This window comes from Polypterus senegalus, chromosome 3, assembly GCF_016835505.1.
Source record: "Polypterus senegalus isolate Bchr_013 chromosome 3, ASM1683550v1, whole genome shotgun sequence".
Taxonomy (NCBI): domain Eukaryota; kingdom Metazoa; phylum Chordata; class Cladistia; order Polypteriformes; family Polypteridae; genus Polypterus; species Polypterus senegalus.
In genome coordinates this window covers 210692169-210708408 of record NC_053156.1, presented here as the reverse complement: position 1 = coordinate 210708408, position 16240 = coordinate 210692169, and the positions used below count along the sequence as shown (strand labels likewise).

The following is a 16240-nucleotide window of genomic DNA, read 5'->3' as shown; positions in this document are numbered from 1 at the left end:
TATGTGGCGAAAACAATTGCATTGTAGGTGAAATGACCGCATTTTTATGTAGAAAAAATTATTTTATTAATAATATATAAAAGATATCGATTATAATAAAAAATCATGTCGACATGAAAAAAAAAGACCGCATCTCCAAGCGTGTAAATAGTAGGGTTAAATACTTATGTAAGATCACAAGAGTGCTTCCCCTTTGAAAAATCAGCCATCATTTTGTAAACAATATTGAATACCAATTTGATACATGAAGAACATGCCTAAGTAAACTGTTTCCGCACGAAGTACGTACCCAAATGTTTAAAATTTGAAAGTAGTGGTAAAAATGTGCCCTGAACTGCACATTTAATTCTTTTTTCTCCAGAAAAATTGCACTTGTCCGCGGACAACTGAAACCAGAAAACACGCTTGTCCGACGGTCAATTTACCCGTGTCGGACAAGTCGGGCGTTGGATTTCCGCACCCCTGAGTGGAAATAATAGATTGTTATTTGGAACACATGAATTTCATGTGTGTTCCATGTCTACAACAATCTATGTAAACACATCGTTAAACAGAAGCATTTTTCATGTTTTACTAATAAATGAGAAAATATCGACATGAACTCTATAATGTGTGAAGGCTGAACTTCAAATATCAAATAAACACTTTCACAAAAGGAGCAAGTGCAATATGACAGCGTTCGTGGTGAAGCAATAAGAAGTGCTGACTTGCAATCAAAAGGCTGCAGGTTCGATTATTTTGTCCTGTAAATGTGCCGATAAAGACAAGCAGTAAGCAGCCTGCTATTCCATCCCCCCAACGCTGCAGAACATGCACAAAGTTCTCCCAGCTCATGGCTCGATTATCTGGGAGTGAAGTGCTGGAATTTTAGAGTGGAAATAATAGATTGTTATTTGGAACACATGCGTTTTCATGTGTGTTCCGTTTCTACAATAATCTGTGTAAACACATTGTTAAAACAAAAACGTTTTTCATATTTTAGTAATAAATGACAAAATGTAGGCATAAACTAAATAAGGTGTGAAGCCTGAAGTCCAAAGATTAAATAAATACTTTCTTACTATTTGTGTGGATCAGTACAAGCAGCAAGCAGCCTGCTGTCCCAGGTAACAAGTTCTCCCAGCTCAAGCCAAGGCTCCTTATCTGTGTGTGAGGTTCCTGGAGTTGTATAGGGTAAATAATACAGTATATCATTATTTGGAATACATGTTTTTAATGTGTGTCCCGTGTCTACAAAGATATGGGATTACAAGTTTTTTCGTAGGCTTCAGGGATTCTAGTGTTATAGATGGAAAAAACAAAATAATAAAGAAGACTACTTGCCATAAAAAACAACTTTACTTGAATCCCTATACCTTTCCAATTTATAAGAAATCTCCAATGCAACAAGGTGTATCTTGTTTTCTATTATATGTGATACATTTTTTCCTGTACTGGTAACCGTAATAGAGCATTGTTATCAGGCTGACAAAGGTTACTGACCTGCTTATAATCCATTAAAACTAGCATAATCTTGCTATTTTAATTGTTGTTGCTTTTGCCAACCCACTAGTAGCTTCCAGAGGAGCTATAGCCAAATAAGTGATTGTGGAAGCTAATAACTACAGTGTTTTTATATTACACAAAACATAGAACAGTAATTGTATCATTAAAGTACCTTAAAAATATTTGGATTGAGAATATTTATTTGTGAGTCACATATTCTCCCTAGAAGAGCACCATCTAAAAAGAAAAAAAAGCTAAATAATAAATAAAATGCCATAAGTGTTCATCCCATGGTCCATTGCTTCGTTGAACTGTTTCTGGCCACCATAAAAGTCAGTAATCCCTGTGTCTCTGCTACTTTGGACTAACATCAATGCCTCTGTGAAATCCACTCACTGTGACAAAGGCACAGTTATCTAAGAATGCTGTTTGGCACCACCGGCCCTTTGAAGCTAGTAGCAAAGCTCAGGGCCCTTAGACTGAACACCACCATTTGTACTAGATTCAGGACTTACTCACTGGACTTTTAGACCTTCAGGCTGGGGAAATGCATTTCGCAAAATCTTACTTTGAACACTGCACCACCCCAAGGCTGTGGGCTGAGACTGCTGTTGTTTTCAATTTATTTGCACAATTGTGTTGCTAAGCATCACTACCAACAAGGACAAGACTGTATGCAGGAAGAAAGTTAAAATAGCAACTGAATTGCACAATAACAGCAGTATGTCTGTCAGATTAACAAAGCGGCTAACTGTGAAGTGGATCTTGTCCCCACTGATGAATATTGTCTATCAGCTGCCAAGGTAAACATGAACAGTTTTAAGTATTTTGAGGTCCATATCACTGATGAGTTCTCACAGCCCTTGAGCACAAGCTATCATTTTTGGAAGGCTCAACAGCATCTTCACTTTTTTTAAAATATTAAAGAAAGCTTCCCTAGAATCTAACTTATTTTTACAGATGTTCAGTAGAGTGCATACTGACTTTCTCACAGTTTGATATGGCAGCTTCACTATAGTTGACTTCAAGACTCTGAAGTGGTTGTTTTAAATGGCCATGTTCATCACTGTTGTCAGGATGCTCTCCATATAGAACACTTGTTAGAAAAGTGCAATTTCTGCCATCCTAGAACTCACACACTGTTTGACCTCAAACAGTCCTGCAAGTGATATTGATGACATCGCAGTGTTTAATATACTAATAGACCTGCAAATTATTTTTACCAACTAACTGTTAACTCCCAGGCAGTGATTCAAATAACTGGCTCATATTTTTTCCTTATTGATTAATGTTTCCAAGTTGCGTAGAACACTCATGAACCTAAAGTACAAAAAGTGTGACTTGTTAATCTTGCACAAAAAATCAATACTGCATAATGCAGAACTGAGGATTTAAAGGGTTTAAATATTATAAATATTAACAGTGCTTGGCTACAGTATTGATACTTACATGATGACACTGGCGTAAACCAGTCAGTGGCTATGTTGGGGAAGTAGTTACATTCAAGTGTCTTATTTTGCCTTCAGTGGCTGGAGTTGAGAGCAGTTACTAAATCACCAATAAACTAACAAACTAGTACAGTTGCATTATGGACAAGTGGTGTATTATCAAGCAGGTATGCGCTTTATTTTCTACATCTACTTTTTAGATGTGTCATGTGATAGGAGTATTGATTATTAATTATCGGAATTGTGTTACAAAAACCACATAATGTATATTGATATTAAATGCTGATTCTAATAGAAAAGCTTCTGGAGTTCTTTAGGGTGTTTTCTTTTGCATTTCCATCATATCTCTCTTAACCTGAACTGTGAATATTTCAAGTGGAATATTAATGTTTGTTGTGTTTTTGGACTGCACTGTGGGTAAATGAGTGGCATTGCCACCTCATAATTACTGTATAAGATTTAATTTGATTCTGATTTGAAGTGTCTTTTCTGTAATACTGTTGATGGCCGTTTCTTTTGTTTTCTTGCTATTGCTACCACATTAGGCTATGCTCCCTTTGACATCATCCAGAATTATTAGAAGGCCCAAAGAGAGGATTATTTTGCACGATTTGTTTCCATGTTGCACTCCAAAACACTGTATTACTGATGGTGTCCTCCATAGTTTCAGATACTTTATTTAGGGAGGGATTTAGAAACTTGACCCTGGGCATTCAGTGTTGTTTAAATACCTAATATGTGTGATTAAAAGGCAGCTTTTTTCCAAATTTTTTAATATTTAATATCTGTAATTAAAAGTTAACATTTTTGATTTAATGTTTTCAGTTACAGAATATTTTTGTTCTGACTTCATGTTAATAATTTAATATTACCCTTCAGAACGTGGACTAAATACCTGTATTATCAGGCCTTTTGGCAACACACATAAAATAGATTTTATTCAGGCAATATGTATGATGGTAGTTATGATATTCTTATGTTTGGCTTTTATTTTGTTGTATTTTATTCCATAGTGTTCATTCCTGTCAGGGAGCTACAAAGTTTCATGTGTTTATTTTAATGTAGCTGCTTTTTCAGGAAAAGTAAGTCAAGTATTTACATTTTACAGTATTTTAGAAAACTAATAAGAACGTGTTAAGTCATTTCTTGAGATTTTTCAACTCAGATTTGGAAACGTGGTCTGACATCACTTAATAAATTAGCATTATACATTTTGTAATTTGAAACAGGGCTGAGTAAAATGAATAACAAAGAGACTGTCATATTTTAGGCAGCTATGACTGAGATTGACTCATTTTATATTACCTAATATGGCAAATCCCATTAGGGGTTCTTTGGCAGTGTGCAAGTTTTAAATAAAAACAGCATTCAGGCTTGGAAGATGTAGGTGTGCTTAGTAGCGTGGCAGAGAAGCCCTGGTGTGTTGATGAGGGAATTGGCAGAGCACATATTCACATGCAGTTGTGCACTGTTTAGCTGATTTCCTCCATGCGCTAGGGTTTACAGTCAAGGCACCTATACCTACATTTGCATAAAAAGACCCTGAAAAGGTTAGACAGGGAGGAAAGTAAAGGATAAGGAGAAAAATATTAAGACAGGATCATGGCAGAGCTGGTGCTGTTAAATAGAAGTAAGGGGTCATAAAGTGGCCCGTTTGGGTACAAGTGAACTGTGTTCACAGGGCAGTGTCGCTACAATTGAGCACCAAGGAAGGAAGAGTGACCAACCTCTCTGGGAAGTTCCTCACAGAATGTCAAGTGACATCAGTGAGAGAAGGGAGTAGGATTTGAGAGGTTATAAGCTGAAGGCTGAGGAATGGCGGTGGAAACACGAGCCAACAGCACTGTATGTGCTGGTGGACATCTCATCTCCTCTTGCTGAGACCTTTTAAAGGGTGAGCAAAGGAGAAGATAGTTTGGAATGGATGCATTGCAGCTCTTGAGTGGTTTTGTGGAATGGTCATGATAATGATTTTAACATTATTTTCAGTCATTTGGATTATTTATTGACTTCACCTCTATAAAGGCAATTGTTTTCATTCTGCAGTACTTATTTATTAAATCTACACTGCATATTGTTTTGAACAATAATTATTTTGAAATACAATCATGAAGCACGTATAATACAAATCGTTGTGCAAAATGTGCTTCATTGCTTAGGCCGTCTTCAGTCATGACTATTAATGTCCCAGGTTCAAGGATAGTAATGCCAGTTGCTGGAACCTTAGGCATTAAACCTAGTCATCAAATCAGTATCTTAACATGATGTGCTACCTATAGTTTAATAGATTTGCAAAAGAAGATATATAAAGATTTTGATCTCTTACCACCTGTTATATTGGATCTATTTAACTGTTCATTTTCTGAGTCTATCTTTTTCAGAATGTTTTTTTTTATTCATGCATATAGTCATTCATTCATTAATCCATCATTGAATCTGCTTAATCCATTGTAGTGTCGAGAGGCTGAATCCCATCCTGGCAGCACGTGGTGCTTAACATGAACTAAGTGGACAAGGGTGTCAGTCCATTGTAGGGTGCACACACACACTCACACTGAATGAATTTAATGTCTCCATTTAACATAGCATACTTATCTTTCACTCGTTGTAGAAAGGCTAGAGATGCTACAATAAAAAAAAAAACATGGGGAGAATGTGTGGACTTTGCACAGAGATTGACAAAGAAACACCAAAACTGTATAACAAAAAAATAACAAAATCATTAAAAAAAAAAAAAAACAAATATATATATATATATATATATATATATATATATATATATATATATATATATATATTGACATTAAGCAATAAGTGAATAGCTGAGACAGGCAATGTGGCATGGTTGTTAAAATTTTGGAGTTCAAACACTGAGGTTGTGGGTTCAAATTCTGTTACTGACACTGTGTGACCATGAGCAAGTCAATTCCTCTTTCTGTGCTACAATTGTAAAAACAAAAAAAAAGTAACCAATTACACTTTAAATGTTGCAAGATACCCGGGAAAAAGGTATCAGGAAAAAAAAAATACATGTAAATATAAATGATTTACAGTTGTAAAACACTAGTTTCAGCATTTACATTTTGTATACCAAGACCTACAGTATTTTGGAATTTTGGGATATGAATGTGCAGTAGATGTGTATTGTTATTATTATTATAAAATGTAATATTTTGTTTCTGGCCTTAATTACTTTTCCTCTCAGTTTATTGTACATGATTAAACGTGAAGTTAATTATTTGTATGTAATTTAACACCACCAGCATTTTAAATATTCCAGTATCTTGCTTGCATGTGCAGTGATGCTGAGCATGCTGCTTCTATATTGGTAACACAAGGAGAGGAGAAAGGTTTTTAATTACAGGTCAGTAGAATGTTACTCTGCAGATAACTTTTTCATATGCAAAATGTTCAATACCATAGTCTTCATCTATGCAGAAAATTACTTTTTATTACTAATTGATGCAGAGTCTTATTTTTATATTATTTTTAAGTTCAATGAACATTAAAATAAAACTGTCAGTTAAAGTAATCAAAGCCTATAACTATAAAGTAACCTTTATCCAGTAGCAGTTCCCATAGTGCAGGAATAATTCTGACTTCAGTTGTTGTATTTTCAGTACAAAGATTTGTATGCCTTGTAGTGATCTGGCTTCAGGATTACTTCTTACTTTGCATCCATAAAACGTAAATAGTAACATAAGTAATAAAATGAAGGGATAAAAGAAGAATTGCACAATATTGTTTTCCTTTTCTCACTCTTTATACTGCATATTGTCATTCTGCTTCATTTTGTTCTTGTACTCTTCTTGTATAATTAATGCAATAATGTAGAATGACACTTTAGAGAAGCAACTATTTCTCATTCATTATAGACCGACTGAATCCGTTTATCAGTATCAGCAAAACTTTTTTTGTATTTGTCTTCTATTTTTAAAACATTCAGAGTCATCAGAATCAATAAGTAAATATGATACAATAATCTTAAACTGAACACAGACTAATAGGAGCAAATAATTTGCAGGATAAATTCATTGATTTTAAAAATTAATTTAAAATTTATTTTTCTGGTAAAATACATTGTACAATACAATACAAGTAAAGGGGGCACCTTTCATGTAAAAAATGTAAATGTTTATCAAGTATGTCAAATTATTTGCACCCCCTTTTTGTTGTTCCATATTTAATGTTTCCTTACCAATCACTTTAATCTTTTTTTGTTGTTGCACTCAAATACCATAGCACACATCAAGTGTAATATACTTCATCATGTATTATTCTTTATATTTTGAGGCACAGGGATATTTCAATATCTAGTCCTCCTGAGTGTGAGATTCATATTTAACACTAGAATTACCAGAGCCTACGAAAAAACTCGTAGGTCCGTCTCACCTTGAATCACTTCTTAAAACCCTTCTCACCTCTCCGCCAGCGTCTTTTGTTAATCTAAATGTGCTGATTTCTTTTTTTCTGAAGGCGCATGTGTTAATTAATGTGCAACGCATTGCCACTCTCTGGCACCATAATGAGTGTCTTTGCAGAGTCATTTCCATCTTTCCTGAATTAAAACTAGTATACACCAACAAAAGAGTGAGATATACAGTATGCATATTTGAGTAATTCTCAAAAGAATGCCAAACAATGGAATAATATGTAAACATCAGTGTTAAGAGTTCAGAATAGTTCAATATAATTACATGATAAAAAATAAACTTAGTGTAATCTAATCATTGTCAATTTTAAAAAATAACATCATCTGGCATTGTGAAAGACAGGGTGAAGTTCACCTGGGTCAGTTTTGGTACTAGCAGAGGTAAGATGAAGGTTTTTCTGCTGCTCTTGTACTATCTGATGACCCATGATTATCGAAACATTGACTTTGTCAAAGGTGCTACATTTCTTTGAGATCTGGATACTGTGAAGGAGACTGGAGTAAACCGTAGTTACCATCAGGCCTATGCAAACAGCTCAAGATTATAATTGCTTTGTGACAATGCACATTTTCCTGCTTAAAGTATCGATTTGAAAAAACTGTGGCCAAACAGGGAGTGTCAGCAACAATGTTAGTTAAACTGTGGCAATCCAATGACTCATATTCAGTATTAAGGAATCCTAGAGTGTGCCAAGAAAAACTTTCACAACTAGCTTGTACTCTTAACACACTAGAAAGGATAAATCAATTAATTTATTCTGTTTACATTAAAATCTCAAACTAACGCTCTTGTCATAGCAGAAATAGATTTTTCAGGCCAATGCTCATATTTACCAAGCGTCTCAAAATTACTCTTAGGAATTTTAATAAATAAAATTTCTGCCCACTGCTATCCGGCAACTCAGTGCTTCCACCCTTTGTACTCATTAAGCTTGTTTGTTTGTTTATTTATTTATCAATTGATTGATTGGCTGTTTTATCTGTCCTTTGAGCCTGAATTCTTGTTTTTTATGTGTCTGCTGTTGTATGCATTTGAATTTCACCATAGGATTAATGAAGTGTATCTAATCTAATCTAAAATGTGTGACTAGGATAAGAATTGGACCTACATCAGAGTAGGGCATAAGAAGCATTTTTGAAAATAGGTGTCAGAGTTCAAGTTTGAGAATGAATAGCATCATGATTTTATGGCATCATAAGTCGCAGAGTGTTAACTCATGATGAAATTTTGTAGTTTTCTGTTGGTAATGTGGCTTCAAGCACAAAGATGATGATAAATATAATGATAATAATAAATATATTCAAAGAAGAAGAAAAACAAAGTAAGGTTGGATGATTTGTTGCCACATTAAAAATAATATTGTAATGTGCACCAAGATGGAAAGACAGAAACACAAACACACACACACACGCACTGAATGAGAGTTGGGCCCAGGAACGGACAACTTTATTAACAATGATCCATAACCATACTTTCATAAGAAACACTTTTCCTGCTTTTATGGCCATGGGAAATATTTCGTAAAATAACAGTTAATTGAAACTAGTCACAGCACTGTTGCTGAAGTGGTGTTCAATTTTCCATCGTCTTCAGGAATCATGTGTTGTGCTTCTCTTTGTGATCCCCTTTACCTTCTTCCAGGTTCCATTTTTCCAGTACCTTGGGGGTCTCCAACTGCCTTTTTGAACCTTCCAGAGTTTGTAAACTGTAACATGACTGTTCCAGGGGTTTGTGGTATGCAGACTTAAGCATACCTGTGTGGCATATGCTGTCAGTCACTCATGCTGCCCCGCTTATCTTCAGGATAATGCACTGGCTACTGCAGTATATTTTCTTTTTTTTGGTTCTTTATTTCACATATTTTTTATTTTTGCATTCATGACCACCTGTGTATCAGTACTGTAATATCACTTGTGATTCATGTATGTGTGGTCATCTACATTTGCAGTAATGATGTTTATGCGCATGCTGATTTTAATGAATATAGCTTGCTTTATATTAGCCTACATGGACGAATAAGAAAATATATAATTCTATGTATTATTATTTATGTATTTTGAGGGCATTCAGAGTTTGGTACAAAAGTAAAATAAAATAAAATTCAGAAATGCTTGGCTGTGACATACCCAAATTATCGCTATTGCCTAGTTGTACTGCACACATAATGTTGTCAATACTTAATTTCAGCAAAGAGCATGTGGCTTCTTTACGTAGATGGAACAATCATATAACATTCAAAATATGGTTTGAATATTATTCCATCTCTGTGAAATCTATCTCTTTATAAGAGTTAATTGTTTTCCAACATTTCCAGAGCATTCCACCTTCCCTAGGATGTGCATGATGACCTCTGCCTGATGGCCATATTCAGGCACCTCCTGTCAAGTTAGGATACCTTACAAGCTCTCCTATATCCTGGAGACATTAGGAGTAATTTCCTAAATTAGGTAAAATGCTTTTGTGAGTAGGACCAAACCTGTGCCACTCTGAAATTTTTGTGTCAGTTTAGGACCATTTTCCTATTTGCTAAATATGTACACAGGGCACACTTTTTTCGAATCTTCATTCATACATTTTTGGTAATCTATTACCTACTTTGGCCTTGTCTTGTTTTTCTTGAGTCCATCTTTTTTATGGCCAGATATAACATATCTCCTCTCACGTATGTTAAAGTGTTCTCACAGACTCTGTGGGAAGATGACAATCACTCTAAGGCCAGTACACAGCCAGTTTACTTCCTTTCAACCAATTTCTTCTTCTCAGCTAGCTGATATAATCCTGTATATGAAACTTTCCAATTATCCGCTAAATATCAATTTAGAATCACCAATCCACCTAACCTGTATGTCTTTGGACTGTGGGAGGAAACCGGAGCACCCGGAGGAAACCCACGCCTACATGGGGAGAACATGCAAACTCCACGCTGGGAGGACCCGGGAAGCGAACCAGGGTCTCCTAAATGTGAGGCAGCAGCGCTACCACTGCGCCACCGTGCTGCCCCCAGACAACTTTAAACATGCAATTGTTCAGCCTTTGCTTAAGATGCCCACACCTTATCCTACAGCTCTTTCAAACTATATGCCTATTTCTAAGCTCCCTTTTCTGTCCAAATTATGGAGAAAGTGGTTTCTTTGCAGTTAATTTCATATCTGGAGCATAACAATGTCTGTGATGCGTTTCATTCAGGTTTTAAAAAACTTCATAGTACTGAATCGGCTCTGCTGAATGTAGTAACAAATGATATGCTGTTAACTTTGGACTCTGGCTCTTCTGCAATCTTGGTCTTCCTGGATCTCAGTGTGGCATTTGACATAGTGGACCATGGAGTGCTGTTAAAATGGCTTGAGGATGATGTAGGCATTCAAAGCTGTGCACTGAAATGGTTCGTGTCCTACCTGAAAGGCAGATCTATGTCTGTTAACATAGATGGGAATTTCTCTCAGCCATCTCTTCTCACACAAGGCATCCCTCAAGGTTCTATCCTGGCTGTCCTTCTATTTTCCCTTTGTCTGCTCCCCTTGAGGGCCATCTTTTATAAACAAGATGTCACGTATCATTGTTATGCTGATGATACACAGCTGTACCTCAAAGGTCTGACATCACTTCATCTGTAAAAAAGTTGTTGAAATGCTTTGAGGATATTAAATATTGGATGGCATAAAACTTCTTGCAATTAAAAGAAAATAAAACAGAAGTCATTATTTTTGGTCCTACCACATCTGCAGTTGAAATCGGCATGCACTTAGGACCTTTGGCAGCAATGATTCATAATGATGTCAGAAACCTAGGTATCATCTTTGAGTCATCACTAAATTTTGAAAAACAAATCTCCATGGTAGTAAAGTCCAGTTTTTACCAACTGAGGCAAATTTCTAAACTAAAATCCTTTCTATCACAGAAGGACTTGGAAATAGTCATTCATGCCTTTATTGCATCTCGACTAGATTATTGTAATTCCTTATATGTTGTTCTGCCAAAATCATCTGTGTCACACCTTCAGCTGGTTCAGAACGCAGCAGCTATATTTTTGATTGGGTCGAGAAAAAGGGATCACATCTCCTCCATTTTAGCCTACTGGTGAAGTGTTGCATTGATTTTAAAATCTTGTGGTTTATTTTTAAAGCTTTGCATGGTCTCACTCCAAAATACAACTGTGACCTCCTTCACCTCTATGTGCCACCAAGAGCACTGAGGTCATCTGGACAACTGCTCTTTGTAGTGGCAAGATCTCGGCTGAAGTCTTGAGGGAACAGAGCTTTTTTAGTTGTTGCTCCTAGGCTTTGGAATGACTTGCCTCTGCACATCATGTCTTCATCCTCAATCAAGGTTTTTAATAGTCGGATTAAGGCCTACTTGTTTTCTTCCGTCTTTCATTGTGTATGATGGGATTGTGGTGGATGTTATAATTGGTTGTTTTATTTATCTGCTTTTGCATGATTGTTTGTATTGGGTTTATTTTACTGCTTTTTTGTACAGCACTTTGGCGCAACCTCTGTTGTTTTAAATGTGCTTTTATAAATAAATAATCTAATTCTAATCTAATCTATTGCGTTGTAAAATATCATATATATAGTAGTTGTTGTGTGTGTTATTTATTACAAGCCAAAGGTATGCATTGTTCAGTGGTTACTTCGAGTTGTGAAGTATTTTGCTTGATTTTCTTCTTCTTTCTTCAGCTCATCTTTTATTCTAACATCGTGATGAACCAATTGTACTGGACTCTGAGATCATTTGTTTGGTGTGCTGTTACCTCTGACATGTGTGCGTATGTTTCTGCAAAGTGATTGTGTCTTTTGTGCTGCAATATGCAGGGCGTATAAAGGCATATTTACTAGACCACTAATCTAAAAATATTCCATTTTCTTTGTCTACTTTTCTAATATTTGAACACGCTTCTCATCTCTGCTTGACTATGTTTATGCTTGTGTGCTTGCTTGTGTCTTGCACGGAAACTACCTATTTCCTGAGACATGTCTGTGTTGCATGAAGGGATTAGTTGCCATTGTACAAGACACAGCATTTGGAAGACTTTTGCAGCTCAGCTAATTGGAAAAAAAAAAAAAAACAAGATTCTGCCATTTTTCAAACATATTGTTTATTTAGATCACCTCTAAGTTTAGACCTTGGCTGTAGTTTGCTAACTGGCAACCTCTGATATTGTCACAGCCGGCAGAACGAGTGCAGGGATTAAGGCAGGCTGGACCCTGCTTCCTGGAAAGAAATTATTTTTTTCAGAATAACAGCATCTTTTCTATCACTTTTCTAAATGTTTTGCAAGAGGGTGTGACAAAAAACCTCAGAATGGAATTTATATAGAGGAGCCACAGATAGAAAGGAAAGAGAGTCTGGTTTACCAAAAGAGAGACTGCATAATGAAGAGGAGTTCACAAGGATTCAGCCACGCAGGTGAACTAGGTGTGGTGAGTGAGATTGTGGTTCATTTATGAGTAGAAATTAAGGCGAGGACCATTGTGACTTCTATCAGTGCAAATTTTTCCTTTTGGAGGTTTTTTTAAAGTTTTTTCAAGCGACCCATTGTTGTCCATTTGCCTTTTTTGAGTTAAATAATAAATACACCTACACGATAGTGCTGAATCCGCTAATTGGTATAGTGTCTGTGTCTCTCTTATTTCACTGTTTATTACCATGTAGGGGTTACTACTACTACTAGGCTACTGTTAGTATTTAGTGATAATAAAACAACATGTATTTTAAAGTATTTTTGCAGAATAAATATACAAGAAACAATTTTAATATGGCACATTTTAAGCACATTCACAAAAGTCATAAAATACACACATAACCATATCTTCATTGATTTTACTCACACATTCACAAATTTTAGGAAAATCAGTTAATGAGATATGTTTGGCTGATTGTGTACAAGTATATACAGTTATCCATTGCGATTTGCAGGGGTTAGAGATGCTGGACCTCCACAAATAATTTTAGGCCGATGATCACTGTACAGTATATTCTAAATTTATTGCAGTAAATGATCATTGTGCAAGCAAATCAAATGTGTGAGGCTGGCTGACAAAACAAAGATGTTTGGCGTCCTCAAGGCAAAGTGCATAGTTCAGCAGTCCTTTAGTGAACTATAACTTGTTACAAAATTTAACTTATTATACTACACCTGTGTGTATATTTACCACAGTAAACAACAGAAATGATTAATATTACAGAAACAAAAGAAATCCCAACAAAACATTCAACACAATGATAAATGCTCACGACACAGTCCAGTTTCATAGGTGCAGATAATTGTTGTGTAGTTATGAAGTGAAATCCCATGAGAACAGCCTCTTGAAAGTTATGTGAAGTTTTGTCCTACCTTGATGCTGATGTAAGTGAAGATTTGTAGAAGTTGTTTTATAGTCCACACAAAATCATATGAACAAGCGGGCACAGGAAAATGATATAAATCCAGAGAAAACTGTAATCTGGTGCGTGTAATTGTGGTCTAGTTGTGCTGTAAAACTTTTGAAACATAAAGACTCCACCAATTGCAGTCCTGCCGACTTCTTATGGCTAACTTAAAACTAGCACCCTCATCTTGTTTCACCCAGCAGTCCTCATGGCAAACGCCGAAGCTGTCGAATGACGCAGTACTCCTGGATTTGCTAGGATTTGCATTTCACTTAAGCAGCGATGCTACTGCATTCATCTGCGGTATTCTGTGGTATACATTCATTTTCTGCAGTAGGTTGCAAAACTTGCAAAATAAATTACATTTAATTATTGATGAAAAACCTGCAAATAGGTGGATCTATGAACCATAAACCAGCGAATCGCAAGGACCAACCAGTATTATTAGAGAGTTTATCTCTAGACTGTAGAATGCTGCAATTGTCTAGAATATAAAAGCTGCTTAATGAAAATTGAAACATTATGCTAAATAAACACTACATTAGAATGTTAAAAAATATACCCTATGATAAGTTAACTCAACTTCTTTTCTTGATACATTTTTGTATGTGGCTTTTTGTACAAAAAAAAAAAAAGTGAATTTTGAAATGAAAGTCTAAATCCAGTTTGCAGTGTTCCATTTGGGAGATGTGCCAAGATATATCTAGCAGTGGTACCTGGGGTAGGGACACCAACTAAATTTCCAAATAATGCCCAGCCTTTGATGCTGTACTGTACAAACGGAGAATATGTACAAAATTTGGTCGAGATACTGTAGGTTCAACGTAGTGGATTTGAAAAATGGACAGACACATATGCAGCTTTATACAGTATATTAGATGTATAACAAAGGATATCATTTTATCTTAAGAATATAAATCTGCAAGATGTAACTAATGCCTTTTCTCTGTATTTTCAGCTGGAAAAATCCTTGTGGCTCCTGTTGTAATAGTGCTAGTGTTTGTGTTGGGGGCTCTAGCTCTTGGTATAGGTAAGTAAAGGCCATTTCCTTTATGTTAAATATAGCATTACATTTTAATTCATTATAATATTGTATTACAAACTGTCTCAAAATTTAATTAAAATATTGCATAACAATTTTGTTTAATTGGAAAAAGCTCAGCTTTCTGTTTATATTTCTTTATGAGTGTATTTCCAGGAATGTTTAAGATTTGAAAAGTTAGTAAAATTTGATTCAGTACTCAGTATTAAAGCTCAAAACTATTTTACACTTTTGAGGGAAAATTAAAGTGGATGTAAGAGAAACACTAAATCATTTTTTAATACTACTTTATAAATGGTAAAGACAAGGTGCTAAGGAAGACCATCAAGCAAAATGTACAGGAAACAAGTAAAATGGAATTTTTCTATGATATACAAAAATAGAAACGTGCAAAATACCTCAGGCAGAAATTAAAATGAGCTTTGTGCTTAATTTTGAAGCATAAAGGTAAGACAGTCAGATGCACAGTTTGATATTTAAGTTCTGATGAGCCATAAAAAAGTATTACACTTTTTAAGAGTCTCAAATGTGCTGCTACATGTCTACCTCCTATTCCATGCCAAATATGATAGTTTGTAATATAAATGTACAATATGAGTTAAGTCTCCTTTACATTAATTAACACATTTAAAACTTAGAAATTAAGAAAATATGCACAAATACTGTTATGACAGAAAACATTGCTTATTTGTTTCTTTGTCATTATATTGTAATTGTGGCAAAATTGCCACTTTATTATTTTAACAAGCTAGAAAATGTTTGTACTGTATAGTGAAACGTTCAGTTACATTCAGGAGCTTTGTTATCAGATTTGAAAATTGGAGCATTTTTTGGTATTTATTTGCATCATAAAGAAACTGATATCTATTTTCTGTTTTTTAATATTGTGTCACAGTGTTGAGTGTGACATATGACAGATTTTCTCAGACTGCCATGCTGCTCTTTGTACAATCAGACATACACACCTGGCATGCACACATTGATGTTTTAGTTGCTTGTTATGACTGCTGAGGATCTACCCTTTACCAACAGGAGTGGCTATCATATGTGTAAAGAAACAGTAATTTTAGTATTAACTAATCCATCCATCCTCTAAACCCACTTATCCAGGGCAGGGAGTAGATGGAGCCTGTCTCAGCAGGGAGCAGGCTCAGGGAGGATCAGCAGGGAGCAACCAGAGCACAACCCCCAGTAGCCCTGCTAGGTGGCAGCAGAGCTACCACTGTGTCACTGTGCCATATTGTTGATTATCAACATATTTAAATTAGCTGTGGCCTTAAAAAAAATATGTAGAAATTCTGATTATTTTAGCCACATAGTGCATCTGTTCCTTAAACTCCACCCATGGCTTTCAGTAATTACAATACAGAGGAATATGTTTTTTTGCTCATCTTTAGAAAATAACTGAAATTATGATCAGAAATGAAGTTGTATGAAACAAATTAATACAATCAAATTAAGGT

The 16240-nt window shown here is 35.4% G+C and overlaps 1 protein-coding gene across 1 annotated transcript in view; it reads left to right on the top strand.

Moving 5' to 3' along the window:
• Positions 1 to 16240, top strand: part of rnf217 (ring finger protein 217) — a 160675-nt gene that overhangs the window by 131937 nt on the left and 12498 nt on the right. Inside the window, exon 5 of the mRNA XM_039748403.1 lies at positions 14694 to 14765. Within this exon, the coding sequence (XP_039604337.1) occupies positions 14694 to 14765 (72 nt within the window). The remainder of the gene's footprint in view (positions 1 to 14693; positions 14766 to 16240) is intronic.